Source organism: Natator depressus, chromosome 7 (genome assembly GCF_965152275.1).
Source record: "Natator depressus isolate rNatDep1 chromosome 7, rNatDep2.hap1, whole genome shotgun sequence".
Lineage (NCBI taxonomy): Eukaryota > Metazoa > Chordata > Testudines > Cheloniidae > Natator > Natator depressus.
Window position 1 is genome coordinate 93,012,968 of NC_134240.1, and position 16,339 is coordinate 93,029,306.

General features: G+C 41.3%; 1 protein-coding gene across 3 annotated transcripts in view; it reads left to right on the top strand.

Annotated features, from left to right (window-relative positions):
- Positions 1-5,220: 5,220 nt before the first annotated feature.
- IDE (insulin degrading enzyme) overlaps positions 5,221-16,339 on the top strand; it is a 98,190-nt gene continuing 87,071 nt past the window's right edge. The window contains exon 1 of one of the 3 annotated variants that reach the window (XM_074959087.1): positions 5,221-5,445. Coding sequence is in view for 1 of the 3 variants with exons in the window: in XM_074959085.1 (XP_074815186.1) it covers positions 5,839-5,936 (98 nt within the window). In the remaining 2 variants the exon portion in view is untranslated. Of the gene's footprint in view, positions 5,614-5,784; positions 5,937-16,339 lie in introns of those variants that run through there. The other 2 variants (XM_074959086.1, XM_074959085.1) reach the window with 2 other exon arrangements.

The window sequence follows — 16,339 nt, forward strand, 5'->3', positions numbered from 1 at the left end:
CAGGGCTGGAGCACCCACAGGGAAAAATTAGAGGGTGCTCTGCACCCACTGGCAGCCAAGCTCCCTGCCCTGTATCCCTCCACACCTCCTCCTCTGCCTCCTCCCAGCCCGTCCCGTCTCCGCTCCTCCCTCCCTCCCAGTGCTTGCTGCTGCCAAACAGCTGTAGCAAGCTCTGGGAGGGAGTGGGGAGGAGTGGGAATGTGGCGCACTTAGGGAAGAAGGCGGGGATTTGGGGAATGAGTCGAATAGGGGCAGGGAGGGGGTGGAGACTTTGGGGAAGGGGTTGGAATGGAGGCGGGAGGGGGCGGGGCAGGGGTGGAGTCAGGGTGGGGCCGGGGGCAGAGGGTGGTTGAATACTCACCGGTGCCAGAAGAAGTTGGCACCTATGCTTTCTATCACCGTAGGATGCACCTATGCTATAGGGTTACAGTGGTATAACTGCAGCACTGCCGCTTTAGCCACTACAGTGTAGATAAACCCTGGGTCACAATCTCACTTCTTGTTCTCCTGCTGCTTCAAGGAGGGAGTAAACTGCACCAGATCTATATCCACCACTATGCTGCTTCGAGCACTGAGAACAGGGACTGAGCTGAGACTCTACATTCTGTCTTGACCCCTCCCAACCACCTGGGTTTTGTCTACACTAGGAAAAATAAGGTGTGTTCTTAACTCAAGGAAGTTAACTCAAAGTAAAGTCCCCAAGACAAGGCAGTTTGTAGGTTTTACATGAGTTAGCAGCAGGTCAATTTGAAGTCTAAGCTTCCCCACAGGAGCAGCACAGCAGATTCACAGGGCTATGATGTAACCGTGGTGGCACACAGAATGGACTTCCATTTTGAAAAGTCCCTTGCAAGTCGTCATCTTTCAGCCAAAGTCAGCATGAGAGGATTTAGCTTTCCTAAATCCCTCAAAAATGCATCTTCTAGCCTACTTTGATGTTGGCCTTGTGCTCTACTTCCTTCAATCTCAGCTCTATAAACCTTTTGTATAGTGTACCTTCTTCTGCACATTGCACATGACCCCAAAGGTACCAATGGGAGACTTCTAAAAATAGCTACAGCACTCGACCCAAGGTTTAAGAATCTGAAGTGCCTTCCAAAATCTGAGAGGAATGAGGTGTGGAGCATACGTTCAGAAGTCTTAAAAGAGCAACACTCTGATGCGGAAACTACAGAACCCAAATCACCAAAAATCAACTTTCTGCTGGTGGCATCTGATTCAGAAGATGAAAATGCACACGCATTGGTCCGCACTGCTTTAGATTGTTATAGAACAGAACACATTGTTAGCATGGATGTCAGTCCTCTGGAATGGTGGTTGAAGCATGAAGCGACATATGAATCTTTAGCGCATCTGGCATGTAAATATCTTGTGACACCAGCTACAACAGTGCCATGCAAACACCTGTTCTCACTTTCAGGTGACATTGTGAACAAGAAGCAGGCAGCATTATCTCCTGCAAATGTAAGCAAACTTGTTTGTCTGAGTGATTGGCTGAACAAGAAATAGGACTGAGTGGACTTGTAGGCTCTGAAGTTTTATATTGTTTTATTTGTGAATGCAGTTTTTTTTTGTACACAATTCTACATTTGTAAGTTCAACTTTCATGATGAAGAGATTGCAGTACAATACCCGTATTAGGTGAATTGAAAAATAGTTTTTCTTTTGTTTTTTTACAGTGCAAATATTTGTAATAAAAATAAATATAAAGTGAGCACTGTACACTTTGTATTCTGTTATAACTGAAATCAATATATTTGAAAATATAGAAATTATCCAAAATATTTAAATAAATGGTATTCTGTTATTAACGGTGCGATTAATCGCATGAGTAATCACGATTAATTTTTTAATTGGTTGACAGCCCTACTTTTAAGACAACTCTATGAAACCATGAACTAATCCAGACCTCTTTAGGAGTTCTGATGAAATATTGTCAAGACCAGTTGCTTTATCATTCCATAACTGTTTGACTGCAAGCATCAATTCCTTTAATGTCACCAGCCTGTTTTTTGCTGGGTTCATTTTTGGGAAGTTGTAGTTCACATCTTGGTGGGGATCTGTTAATTAATTCACAAAAACACCCATGCCAATTGTTAAGTTGTTCATTAATTCCTGGCACTATTTTCCATGTTTGTTCTTAACTAGCAGATGCCACAAGAATGGACATCCAATTATGTCCTTCAAAATCTCAAATACCCTCTCTCTCCACTCCCCTCCTCTAGGACACTAATGGGGTAGTTAATACCCCATGGATGTTAGATGGGGTGGGATCTGAGTTACTACAGAGAATTCTTTCCTGGGTATCTGGCTGGTGAATCTTGCTCACATACTCAGCGTTCAGCTGATGGCCATATTTCAGGTCAGGAAGGAATTTTCCTCCAGGGCAGACTGGAAGAGGCCCTGGAGGTTTTTCGCCTTCCTCTGTAGCATGGGGCACGGGTCACTTGCTGGAGGATTCTCTGTACCTTGAAGTCTTTAAACCATGATTTGAGGACTTCAATAGTTCAGACATAGGTGAGAGGTTTATTGCAGGAGTGGGTGGATGAGATTCTGTGGCCTGCATTGTGCAGGAGGTCAGACTAGATGATCATAATGGTCCCTTCTGACCTTAATATCTGAGTCTATGAGTTCAGGGGCAAGAAACAGTGCCCTGCAACCCCTCCCCCCCAAAGAAGAGAGAGTGCAAGACCCATCATAGTAGTGCCGGCAATTTGCCACACTGCTTATTCATTTCTTTTCCTCTATTGCCCATTTCCTCCTCTCCTCAATGACTCTGACTCAGTGCAGCCATTCTGCACAGCATCTCTTCTTTTCTGTCTCACAATTTGATGGTATCATCTGTATCCCATGTCACTTTTGCATTTGCCTTAGTCCAAGTTGTTCTCCAGCAATCTCTGTGGTAGAATCCAAAATAAAGTCCACTCTTCCTTCACGGTAGACAGCTGGTCATCCAATATAGTGTATTTATTGGAAATTAATACCTTGTAATGCTTAGCAGCTGCTTCATCACAAAGCTTATCAACACTGAAGCATCTCGATGCAACAGATACCGACGTCTGCAATATCACTGTTGCTATTAGAAGTTGACAGTCAGACTCTAGAGCACTCCTAAGTACACATACATCCTGGATAAGTTTAATCACAGGCTTCGGAACTAGACTGTGATCCAAGGTTGCACTATTGCCCCAAGTATATCAAAATGTACACTTATGGCAATACTTGTGCTGAAACCAGGTAGCTATTAAGAAATAGTTCATGTGTGGCAGCAAATTCTAATAGACATACCAGTACCTGATCTCTCCTCTGTTAAACTGTGTCATCCCAATACCAGTTCTATTATGGCTAGTTCTTGTGTTCATATCTCCTAAAATGACAAGATGAAGTTGGGGTGCCTTACTAGATACAATGTCATCTAACATGCCATAAAAAGCCTCTTTGTCAATGTCAGACCTTGCATCATGTGGCGCATATGTACTAATAACTACTGCACGTCCTATCTTCAGACAGAAAATGGCAGCAATCAAATATGGAGAACAAGCTTGTCAAGTCAGTAGTGTAGGTTGCACCCTTGTGTGGCCAGAATCAGAGCAACACTGGTATGCCTATCAGATGTATCCCAGGCATGCAACAACTGAAAGATCCGACCACTATGAGTCAGAGCTGTGTTCTCAGTGTTCAAATTCCACAATGTTTCCTGTATGACATGTATATCAACATTAAACCGTCCAATTTTTAAGCCAGGAGAGTTGTTTTTCTGCCGACTCTTAATGATCAAACATTCCACAATCCTGTCCTCCGTACAGAACAGGACATACCCTCTTTATATCCAATGCTTTCCCCAATTTCTGATTTATGGAAAACCCACCAACATATGGTCCAAACCCTCTGCATGTAGTAGAAGATTTAGATGAATCCTAATGCTTGGCTCTATTGTGAGTAGCAGATCATAGAATATCAGGGTTGGAAGGGACCTCAGGAGGTCATCTAGTCCAACCCCCTGCTCAAAGCAGGACCAATCCCCAATTAAATTAGATGAAACTGCCAAACTTTTATGTCCTTTTCTTGTGTGTCAAATGTGGGAAGGTTTTATGGGGATGGCTTGCCAGGCCATCACCCCACCCTCACACTTTATCTGGGCTTGGGACTAGCACTAGGAACAGGGAACTTAGTGTTGTGGTTCATCCTTCCCTACCCTAGCAGATGAAGTTAAAGACTAACGTGTGTGAAACCACAAACTGCCTTGTCTTTGCTAAAATTTCACCTGGTGTTAATTAACTTGAGTTAGGTAACTTTTTTCCTAGAGAAAACACAGTCCTGCACTGGGAAGGAGGAGTGGCTCTATGGAGTCCACTTCTACTCCTGTACTGCTACCTGTGAGGTAGGTAGTGCAGGGGCATAAGGGGGTGTTTTGCTAGACCACAATTTGGTACTACATAAATATATAGAGAGATTTTTTACTTATGTAGTTTTTTTGTTTTAATATTTTCTTTGAGGTTTAGAGAAATAAAAGAGACAGGGACATACGATACTCGAAAGAAACCAAACTTATAGAACGCCATAAAGACACATTTTTTGATTCAAAACATATTAACATTGAACATTAGAAGCCTTATGTACACTTAGGAATTATTTGGTAAATTTCTCTAACACTAACACAGGATCAGCTGCCTTTAACAGGAACTGAGGATGCTTAGCATCTTTCAAATTGGGTCTTGATCTTCTAACTTTCCCAGCAAAGGAGAGCAAGCAGGTAAAGTTACATCGTAAGAGATTTTTTTCCTCCAGGAAGTTATGAGCCAGTGAAAAGGAGGGGTTATAATGAAATCCCTCTTATACTCCAAAAACTATACTAGAGCTTATAAAAAGACCATGAATCTGAAAACGCACAGACCTGCTGCTCCAAAACTCGTACATAGGAGGACTGGAAAAAGCAGACTCCTTAATGGGAGCTCGTTGCGTTTAACGTCGCTCCCTGAGGTGGGGGCGGAGGACGAGGGGCGATATTGCCATCTGTTTCATTAACATTTGAAATCAGTTATACAAAATGTCACAGCAGCTGATGAAATAAAATTATAAATAATCGTTTGCACTGACTTTTACCAGCAAGAAAACAAAGACATCGCCAGAAAATGTGAAATCTGTGAACTGGCAGGCACAGAGAAGGAGGATCGGGCACACAGTACCGGTGATACATGCAGTGAGTGTGGGACACAGCAGAAGTGAGCACACGTGTTGCATAGACGGCGAGCGTCACACACACAGCGAAGGCGCGATAGTTACCTACAAACGTTACCTACAAACAGTGAACGTGAGAATCCGTCGCCCTCATAGCGCGTTGCCGTTACACACACAGCGTCTGGTGTGCGCACACACACACACACACACAGCGACAGTCACATGCCTGGCGCGTGCGAGAGCGGGACTGCGGCTCCGCCACACAGCGTGAGTGTTACACACCCGCAGCGTGAGTGGCCGTGCTCCGCGCTGCAGCAGCGCTTCCCGGACTCCGCGCAGCCATAAGTGCTTCCCCGGCTCGCCGCCCGGCTGCGGAGCCAGCTCCTCCTCCTCCTCCTCGCTTCGCAGCAGGAGCGATACCCCCAGCCGTGTCAGGTAGAGCCCCGGAGCGCGGCCTTGGTGGTAGGCCCGGCCGGAGCCAGTGCAGGAGTGGCGGCTCAGCTGCGAGGAGAGCAGCCAGCGGGCGCTGGGGAGGGATTGGCCAGCAGGCGGGAAGATGGCGCCTCCGCCGGCCGAGGGCTGAGGGGCAGTTTCCCCTGAAAGGGGCGGGCGGAGGGAAGGAAGCGAGCAGAGGCTGGTCTCTGGCAGTGGGGCCGGGATATGCGGCTGCCCCCTCTTCTCAGTAGGACTCTGACCTCCTTGGTGAGCCTCAGTGCCTCCCGGCCGCCTCTTCTGCAGCAGTGGCTCCGCCTGCCCGGGTATGGTTGTCGTGTGTGGGGCTGTGGTGGGAACCCCTCGTCCCGTTCGGGGGTGGGGTTGTGGGCCCTCTTCTGTTGTGTAAGAGGCTACCGGGTGGCAGGAGATGTGTTGTTGCCCCCCCGTTGTTGTGTATGTGTTACAGGCTGCTTGTGATCTGGGAACTCGTGAATCAGCGTAAATGTGTCCGCCTGCTACTAAAAGGGATGGAGGCCCAGGGGGAATAGAGTCTCCTAGAGATGGGGATTAGGGTGGTAACATGCTCCCCGAAATGTGTCTGCAGACTGGGTGGGATTTATCAAGCTCCGAGGGAAGAGGAGAGTTGGAAGGTCCTGAGGGCACGCTGTACCCGTGGCGAAAAGAGTAGTTTGGGGAGTGCTGGGAAAGGGTAGCCAACTAGCTAAATGTGGGACCAGATCACCTCTCTGCTCTCGTCTTGTGTGTATTGTGTTGGGGTAGACTCTATGTGCTTTAAGGAGGCTGGTAACATACCTTGTATTGTTGAACTTGTCATTAAGGCCTTAATACTGCACCACAGCATGTTGTAAAACATAAGTAAATGCATTTATTGCCTCTTGATTATTTTATTCCAAATAGGTCAACATTTAGAAACAATGACATTCAGTAGAGTTGGGAGTCTTATTTCTTATACTGAGAACTGTGCTCTTATTTTATAAATCAGGGTTCAGGGCACACTGAACTATTGTGGTATAATGTTATTTTCCCCATATGAATTGTGTTTTGCCAAATTGTAATATTTAATGTTGCATAACTTGTTACATCTATCTACAGAATAAACAGGATATATGTTTCAACAGAAACTAGTTGTTCTGTTGTCAATGTTAGTATTTATGGGACTGTTGATGGGAAGGGCTTCTTCACTACATAACAAGATAATTGCTGGCTAGCATGGCATGGAATTAATTTTAATACTTCTGTGTGAGTTCTGTAGTTTAGATAGCCCAGTTCCCGATCTTTTCTCTCAATAAAGGTGTTTGAAGTTTGCTATCTGGAAAGTAGACTTTGTCTATAGCAGCTGTTTTCTTTTAAACGATGTTGAGTGACTGCTGTCAATGTGTCAAATTTTAGGTGTGATGTTATCATTCATAGTTATTTATAAAGCACCATAAGTGCATAGAGTACTTTATAAAGCACAGAAAAGGATATTCTCTTTCCACAGAAGAACTTACATTTGTACACAAATGAGAAAACATGGAGCAACTGTTCAAGTGCAATGTACAAAAGATTCATAGAGGAAGTGAGCCTTAAAGAGGGATTTAAAGGAAGGGAGAGAGGGCATCTGGCTAATGAGAAGTGGAAGATTGTTTCAAGAGAAGGTGGAGACCCAAGAGTGGGAGAAGTAGGGGGGAAATGAGAACAGATGCAATCTGGAGCAAGATTGTGCAAGTGAAGGCGAGGAGCTTGAAGTTGATATGGTAGAAAACAGGAAGCCAGAGAATATCTAGAGAGAGTTTAGCATGTGAAATGGTTGGCAGATCTTTAAAAATCCACTTGCCCACAGTGAGTAGGAAACACTTCTGGGCAAGTATCATCCACTTTTACAGAATGTAAGGTTTCACTTGTGGTGGAAAAAAATTCTATTCATCATAATTACAAAGATAACCTACCAAATATAAGCTAGTTCAGTGCTTTTGAGTGTTTGTTTTTTTTTGTTTGTTTGTTTTTTCTTTTTTTAGGCCGATAACTCCAGTGTTTCTCCTGTTACTGATTCATTTGCTAACCTACCCTAGAGTTAAAACTTACCAGAACTTGACACTTTTCACTCCTTCTGTTGGGAGCTAGTGGGCAGCAGTGAAAGGGACAAGAACCAGGTCAGTTTCTTCGTTTGAAAGCTGAAAACAGTGGCCAGAGCCTTTCACTGGAGGAGAGGGATCCAAAACAGAATGGAGGGTAGATCAGCAGTGACTCTTCTCTATGCTACCAGCCTTACAGCAGGAGATGGTAGGACGGGGGAAAACAGAGAGAGTGCTCTCCAGCAGCCAGAAAGTGCTTCAGACACCTACTAGCTGGAGACTACAAAAGATGGAGCTCACAGATAGGACCCAGGGACAACACTCTAGAAAAAAATCCCAGCACCTTTCCCCTTCCCAGGGTCAAGGATGGGGATTAGGAAGGAGACTTGAATTCTCACTTTAGACCCCTTAGTCATCCTTACCTCTTAGTCATCTGTCTACTACTTGTTTTTCAAGATTTGTGTATGAACAATTGGGTGGATAGGTTAAGGGAGTTTGGAATGGAGTGGATGAATGGGTGTGGGTTTGCTGATGGATGTGACGGAAAAGGAGAAGTTGATCAGAGATTTGAGAAATTGGAGAGAAAATATGGGGGAGGAGATAAAGAGAGGGTAGGACAAACAAAGATGGAGGGAAAGAGAAAACATGACAGTGAAACAGAAGAAAAGGTATATTATGATCTATTACAGGAAGAGAAAGTATGTAAGTGCAAGAAACTAGCTGTAGCAAATTACTAATGATCTTTTAGGTCCCAGTCTTGCTTGCTTGCTTGCTTGCATGCATGCATGCATGTGTTCAACTTTATGTATGCGAGTAATGCTGCTGACTTCAGAAGGGCTCCCGGCTGGACAGAGATCTGCCTGTGTAGTGTCAGTTATAGAATCGGGACCTATATGGATAATAGACCAAAAATGAGAGCATGAATAACACTTCCACATTAAATCTTTTCTTCACTCATCTTCCATTTAAAAAAACAAACCATCTTCTTCTTATGCATCCCACATTCCCACCTCCAAGCCTTGCCCAGATTCTCACTAACTTTCCATCTTTCTCTCCCAATTGTCCTCTAATCCTAAACCTAACCCTTTTATATATAGTTATTCTCTGTCCCATTAATCCCTCCATTAGACCTCCTAACCACCTCCTCCTTACCTTGTTCCCAGCACTGAAATCCTCTCTCTTAGGGCAAATAAAAGGTCACTTAGTGGTACTGATATCAAGGCATCTGCAGGAACAGGGCTCCTTTTCTCTATTGGTCATGTCTCTCTGGCTTATAGGAGCTTCATCCTGGGTAGGACTCAACAGTATATGAGGTGGGGTGTCACTTTGGGCCTGGTGCCATAAGTAGCCCCCGGGTCTGTGCGGGGTCCAGGAGGGGAAAGTGCAAAAGAAAGGCTGTTCACTCTACGTTACCAGCAGTGTAACTCCTGTTGCACTGAGCTGGAAATAAATCAGGGTCATTTCAGGTTATTGTCTAAGTCACCGACTATAAATACTTTCAGAGCACTTGGGCTATCACATTCTGGGATGATATTTGTTTCTAATTTCTTTTTGATAGCATTGCATTAGATATAATGGATGTGTGTATTTTTATTTTGAGGTGTTAATGTTTTAATAAAATAGAAAGTTTCATGAAAAATATTTTCCATTCAACTGGGGCTAGACAAAGATTGGTTTAATGGTTACTGTATCTGGAAATGAATGGCATGTTGCTGCTAATGGACAGGTTTGTGCTCTCAGCCTCTATTCCATCTAGAGCCTGCCATAGGCTGTGGGCTTTTGTATGCTAATATGACAACACATTGTATTCGTAATACGATATATTTTGTGTTCAACTTGTTTAAAAGTTGATTCAGATGGTTTCAAATTTAAAATAAAATTAACACAACTTGTTTCTGAGTTATATTGAATCATAATTATAATTACCTACATTAGCAATGCCAAAAAACCTGTAGCTTTAATACTGAGAATGCTTTACTTAAAATGTTGGTTTTACTACTAATAAAGTATGTTCGGAATTCTGGAAGATAGCACATAATAAGTAAATTATATTTTATGTAATTTTTGCTGGAGCTCATGAGCTTTTTTTTTTTTTTTTTTTTTTTTTTAATGCATGGCTAACTTTTGTAAAGTGCTGAGTCTTGTAGATATGTTGGGTTTGTCAAAGATCTAATGTTACAGGCAGTTGTTTTAGGAGGATTACGCTGAATAATAAGAGTTCTCCTTTAGAATCTAACTAAAGAAAAGAATTGTCCAGAATTTTCTTCATTACCCCTCTCCCCCTTTCCCTTCTGAAGACCCTCAAATTCTTCATCTTGGTATACTTGGGTCAGATTCTCTCACCAATTCTCAGCCTTTTTTGTACTTGAATTGCTTTTTTACATTTTAACCAAAATGTTTGTTGATAGCAAATAGTTCATACTGAATATACTGTATCTGGTTTGTGAAGTCAGTCTATAGCAGTTTGCACATTTAAGAGCTTCTATAAATAACCATCTAATCAACGTAACTTAGGCCTGGTTAGAAGCCACACTGTTCCTCACCTACTGCTTCCTCTAAAACTGGCCATAATTTTTTGACAGTTGTTTTCATTGTGATTTTTTTCCTGGGACTGATGATGAGTTTATACCTCTGTAATTATTCTCCTTTGTTCAAGATTGGTGCAGCTATTGCCTTTTAGCCAGTCATCTGGAACCTCCTCTTGCTCCCATACCTTTTTATATATATTTTCCTAGTGTTTTGATAACACTTGTCCAGTGAACGTTAGCATCTCAAATGTTTTGTTGTCTATTTCTGCGCACTTTCAACTGCTTTCCCATTTTCAACTGCTTCACTACTCTTTTTGTTTCTTCTTCTGTGAGTGGTTCAAGTGCTGACATCTGTTCTGCCTTGCAAGGTGTCCTGTTCATCTAGCATGTCTAGAATGTTTGCATTTGGATGAATTTAAAGGGTTCAGCAATTTGTCAAGATGCTAACAACATAAAAATGGCCATACTGGGTCAGACCAATGGTTTATCTAGCCCGGTGTCCTGTCTTCCAACAGTGGCCAATGCCAGATGCTTCAGAGGGAATGAACAGAATAGGGCATTTATCAAGTGATTCATCTCTTTGTACAGTCCCAGCTTCTAGCAGTCTAAGATTTGGGGACGCACACAGCATAGGGTTGTGTCCATGATCATCTTGACTACTAGCCATTGATGGACCGATCCTCCATGAGCTTATCTAATTCTTCTTTGAACCCAGTTATAGTTTTGGCCTTCACAACATCTCCTGGCAGTGAGTTCCACTGGTGGAATATGCATTGCATGAAGAAGTACTTCCTTATGTATGTTTTAAACCTGCTGCTTATTAGTTTCATTGGGTGACCCCCTGGTTCTTGGGTTATGTGAAGGGGTAAATAAAACTCCCTTCACTTTCGCCACACAATACTTGATTTTATAAACTTTTTTTTTTTTAACCAGTCACCCAGTTTTGTGAGATTCCTTTATAACTTTTCGGAGTCAGCTTTGGACTTAACTATCTTGACTAATTTTGTATCATCTGCAAATTTTGCCACCTCACAGTTCACTCCCTTTTTTCCAGATCATTTATGAATATGTTGAACAGCACAGATCCTTGAGGGACCTTGCTATTTGTCTGACCACTTATTCCTACCCTTTGTTTCCTATCTTTTAACCAGTTATTGATCCATGAGAGGACCTTCCCTCTTATCTCGTGACAGCTTACTTTGCTAAAGAACCTTTGATGTGGGATCTTCTCAAAGGCTTTCTGAAAGTTCAAGTACACAATATCCATTTGATCACCCGTGTCCACATGCGTGTTGACTCCCTCAAAGAATTTTAATAGATTGGTGAAGCATGGTTTTACCTTTACATGTTTTACCTTTACCCTACTAATTCTTGTTCATCTATATGTCTGATTATTCTTTTCATTGATATAATTTCAACCAATTTGCTTGGTACTGAAGTTAGGCTTACTGGCCTGTAATTGTCAGGATCTCTTCTGGAGCCTTTTAAAAATGTTATATTGACTATCCTTCAGTCATCTGGTATAGGGGCTGATTTAAGCAGTAGGTTACATACCGCAGTTAATAGTAATTCTGCTATTTCATATTTGAGTTCCTTCAGAATTCTTGAGTGAATACAATCTGGTCCTGGTGATTTATTACTGTTTACCATTTCCCCCCAAAATCTCGTCTATAGACACCTCAATCTGGGACAGTTCCTCAGATTTGTCACCTAAGAAGAATGGCTCAGGTGTGGGAATCTCCTTCACATCATCTGTGGTGAAGACTGATGCAAAGAATTCATTTAGCTTCTCCGCAACAGCCTTGTCTTCCTTGAGTGATCCTTTAGCACCTTAATTGTCCAGTGGCCACACTGATTGTTTGGCAGACTTCCTACTTCTGATGTATTTAAGTTTTTTGCGTCTTTGGTAGTTGCTTTTCAAATTCTTTTTTGGCCTCCCTAATTATACTTTTACAATTGACTTGCCAGAGTTGATGCTCCTTTCTATTTTCCTCAGTAGGATTTGACTTCAATTTTTAAAGGATATCTTTTTACCTCTGTCTCTCTTTTAATCTGTTAAGCCATGGTGGCATTTTTTGCTCCCCTTACTGTTTTTGTTTTTTTATTTTATTTTTTTAAATTTGGGGTCTGTATTTCGTTTGAGCCTCTATTTATGGTGTTTTTAAGTAGTTTCCCTGCAGCTATATTCATGTCTTGGACCAGATCCTGTGTGTCACTTAGAACTAAATCAAGAATTGCCTCTCCCCTTGTTGGTTCCAGGATTAGTTGCTCCAAGAAACAGTCATTAATGATGTCTAGAAATTTTATCTCTGAATCCTGTCCTGAGGTGATATGTGCCCAGTCAATATGGGGATAGTTGAAGTCCCTCATTATTACAATGTTTTTTATTTTTGTAGCTTCTCTTATCTCCCTGAGCATTTCACAATCACTGTGACCATCCTGGACAGGTGGTCGGTATTATGTTCCCACTGCTATAATGCTCCTTCTATACATTCAGCATGTCTTTGGCATTTATTGTCAGTTCACTGGTAGCCTTTCTTACTATTACAATCAGGCCAACGATGCATTTCCATACAACTTAATCTTTTGTATATTGTTTTCATATCTTGTTTTCTTGCTGACTCCTGTAGTTATCTAGTTTGTGATTTCTATACCACTTTGCACGATGCTCTTATTACTTCAATTATCCTAGCATTCTTGATTTGTTTACATTTTTCCTGTAGTATTCTTGTTTTGTTGCTTGTCCAGCTTTTCCTTGTTTGCTTATGCCTTCCAATAACCTTCTGTGCTGTATTTTGTATTGCTGCATTACATGAAACAGACATCAGAAGGCTGGAAGCAGTAGAGATGAGCTCTTCAGAAAATGGTAGGTGTAAAGTGGAATGATTTTAAGAGAAATGAAGTTAGAAGTGATGTGAAGTCCGGGTATGGGATTGGCTGTAATAAAAAATATTATGATGGTGGGGACACTGGAGAAGACAAAGAGATGATAGAATGCTAAAGAAAATAATGCAAATATAATCAAGGTCAGTCAGACCTAGAAGCTGACCACAGACTAGATAGTGAATCGTTTATGTGGACGTGACCGGGATGGACTTAATGGAGGAATAACCCAGGGACAGGAATGAATGGCGAAACTGTACTACTCTCCATGTCTGTAAAGATGCTTTGGGATGGTAAACAAGAAAATAAACAACTGTTTGTTTTTAATTTTTAGACAACCTTGAAAATGGTCATTGGTGTCCCACTTTCAAATGCCTCTTCATAATTTATTCCATTTAATTTCCAGCACTGTTGTAAAAGGTGCAATGAGATATATTTGGAGATTACATTAAAAATATTGGGAAAAGACTGGTTTCACGTTTGCCGCTTCTGATTGCCTGTAATTTTAAGGTGAACTTGGGTAAAGTTTATTTACTTACATTTGAGTGTGTGCTTAAGATACTCAGTCTGGTGCAGTTTTAAAAACAGATGTGAAAACTAGATTAGGGTGGTAAGTAATTTGTTTAGTTGTTTTGTTGCCTCCTGTGTCTGTCAAATCTGAAATTAAATTGTGTAAACTCTTTAGGGACTGATGGTAAAAGTGATGAGAGTTTTTTGGTTAAATTCCCTGGTGTAGACATTGCCCTTTACTTCTCTGGAAAATTATGTGGCGTCAACGGGAGGTTTGCCTACTGCAGACTCTCACTGAGAAGTAAATTTTGAATTGTGGCAAGATGGGAACTTCCTCAAAATGCACCAGATCAGCACTAATTTCAAGGTAATGATCATCCCCAAATTTAGCTTTTTGAAACAGTAGAGTACATTGACTTCTGGGTTAGATATATTCTCAAGAATAAAATTAGGATAAACATTCTGATTTTGTAAAACCAGAGTTTTCAGTTTTTAATTTTTTTTTTAGTGGAGTTGATGAATTATACTTACTAATTATTGCAGAACTTTTTGTGAGGGGTGTTTGCCAAATGATATCAAATTTTATGATGAATTCCTGCTAATTCCTGTGGGCAGAAGAGTCTAATATATGTTCAAAATTTTGAACAGTTTGCATACATTTTGATAACAGACAATATTAGTTATTTAACTTCAGCTTAGCGTGATATTGGGGAGTTAGGTAAATTCTTTGACCTCTGAATTTAGGTAAGAGAGCTATTGAAGCTATGGAAGTGTAGTATCTTAAAGAATCCTAATTCCCAAATTTGCAAGAAAGAAGTAGAAAATCATATGTTAACCAGGGAATAAGGGGAGCCTAATAGCTTTAGTCTACATTTGAACTAGTGATATAAGAAATAAGGGTAAAATATTCTGCAGCATCCTTTATAATAATGTTCTGTTATGTTAGTTTGCTTTTATGTGTGGAAAAGTACTCCAATTTTATTCCAATTTGTTGTTAGAATTTTATTTTTCTGTGATGTCAGAATTTTGATAAAACATTTGATTGTTATTTTAAGAAAATACTTACTTATTAACTCATTTTAACCAATGCAGTTATAGCATGCAAATGAATTGAGGGAAGGTGAAGAGAGGAGGCTGATTATTGGATGACATACCTCTAGTGTCACTATTGCATTGGTAAGGATGTCACAATCCTTCCATCTGGTGATGATCTGTTCCAAGAGCACTAGTGGATGTGTGAGGTAAAGGGGCAGGAGAAAAGACACACAACAGAATGGGGATCTATTCTAATATCGCAGCCCCACCAGAATATAATGAGTTTTTCAACAAATTCTCCAGAGCATTCAATTCAGCACTATCTTCTCTGTAAAAGAGGTGAGAAACAAATTCACCATGATCCCCACTGGCTGGGAGATCTGCAGCTCAGAGCCTTCTACTGAAAACACCCAGCTCCTGAGAGTGTCACGCCAGGCACTGTTGGCAGAAAATGTAAACGTAGGTGGATTAATGAAAATGCAGCGAGTATAGACTAATGATGGAGATCTAGATAAATTGAGAACATAGGCAGGTATTGGCTCATCATAAACTTCAATCCATGGCAACTACTGGGTAATGAGATCTGGAATAAAAACGTAATGTGTATATATAAGGACTACAAACACAGTTTGCAGAATTTGGAACAGATGAAAAATTTGGAATTGATAGATCACAATCGTGATCTTTATATAATGCCAAGGACACTTTTGGAGCTCAAATAATAATTAGTGCATTCAGTGTAGTATAATGGTGTACTCAAAAAGGGTTATGAAACATGAGCTGAAAAAGCAGTAACAAAAATTGTGCTGTTTGTTCATCAGTTGATATAGACATGATTTGAGTATGGTTCAGCACACCAGAGAGATGCATTTATAGTAAAACTATGATTATCTGAAGGTCTCAGGGAAACCCAAAACCTCCCAGATAACTGGAGGAGCTCACCGAGCACAGACTTCAAAATCTGAAGAGCTGGCATCCCAACTATAGCCATTCAGCTTGATTCTCTAGAGCTGATTATTATTTATAGACGTTCATGTGCCTCAGCAAGACTTGTGGGCTAATGTGTAGGGTCCTACCAAATTCACGGTCCATTTTGGTCAATTTCACAGTCATCGGATTTTAAAAATCATAAATTTCATGGTTTCAGATATTTAAATCTGAAATTTCATGGTGTTGTAACTGTAGAGGTTCTGATCCAAAAGACGGTTGTGGGAGAGTCACAAGGTTGTTATAGGAGGGTTGCAGTATTGCCACCCTTACTTCTGCGCTGCTGCCTTCAGACCTGGGCAGCCAGAGAGTGATGGCTTCTGGCCGTTGGCCCACGTCTGAACGCGAGTGCAGAAGTAAGTTTGGGAAACACTGGTCTCCCCAATGAACTCTGTATAGTATAGGGTAAAAGTACACAAAAGACCAGATTTCACAGTCTGTGACGTGTTTTTTCACAGCTGTGAATTTTGGTAGGGCCTTACTAATATGGCTTAAACATATACATCCTGTTGATCCAGCAGATCTTGAAAAAAATTTTGAAGCCAGTGCTCAGAAAGCCATTACTTTTGGCTATGCACCAAAATTTTTGCATTGTTGTCAAATGCTTCTGGTAACTGGGTTTCAAATACTGTAAATGAGGTTTGACTATACTGGATAATGCGCCAACTGTATTTTCATTTAAAAATTGTTTTCTAAAATAACTATAGA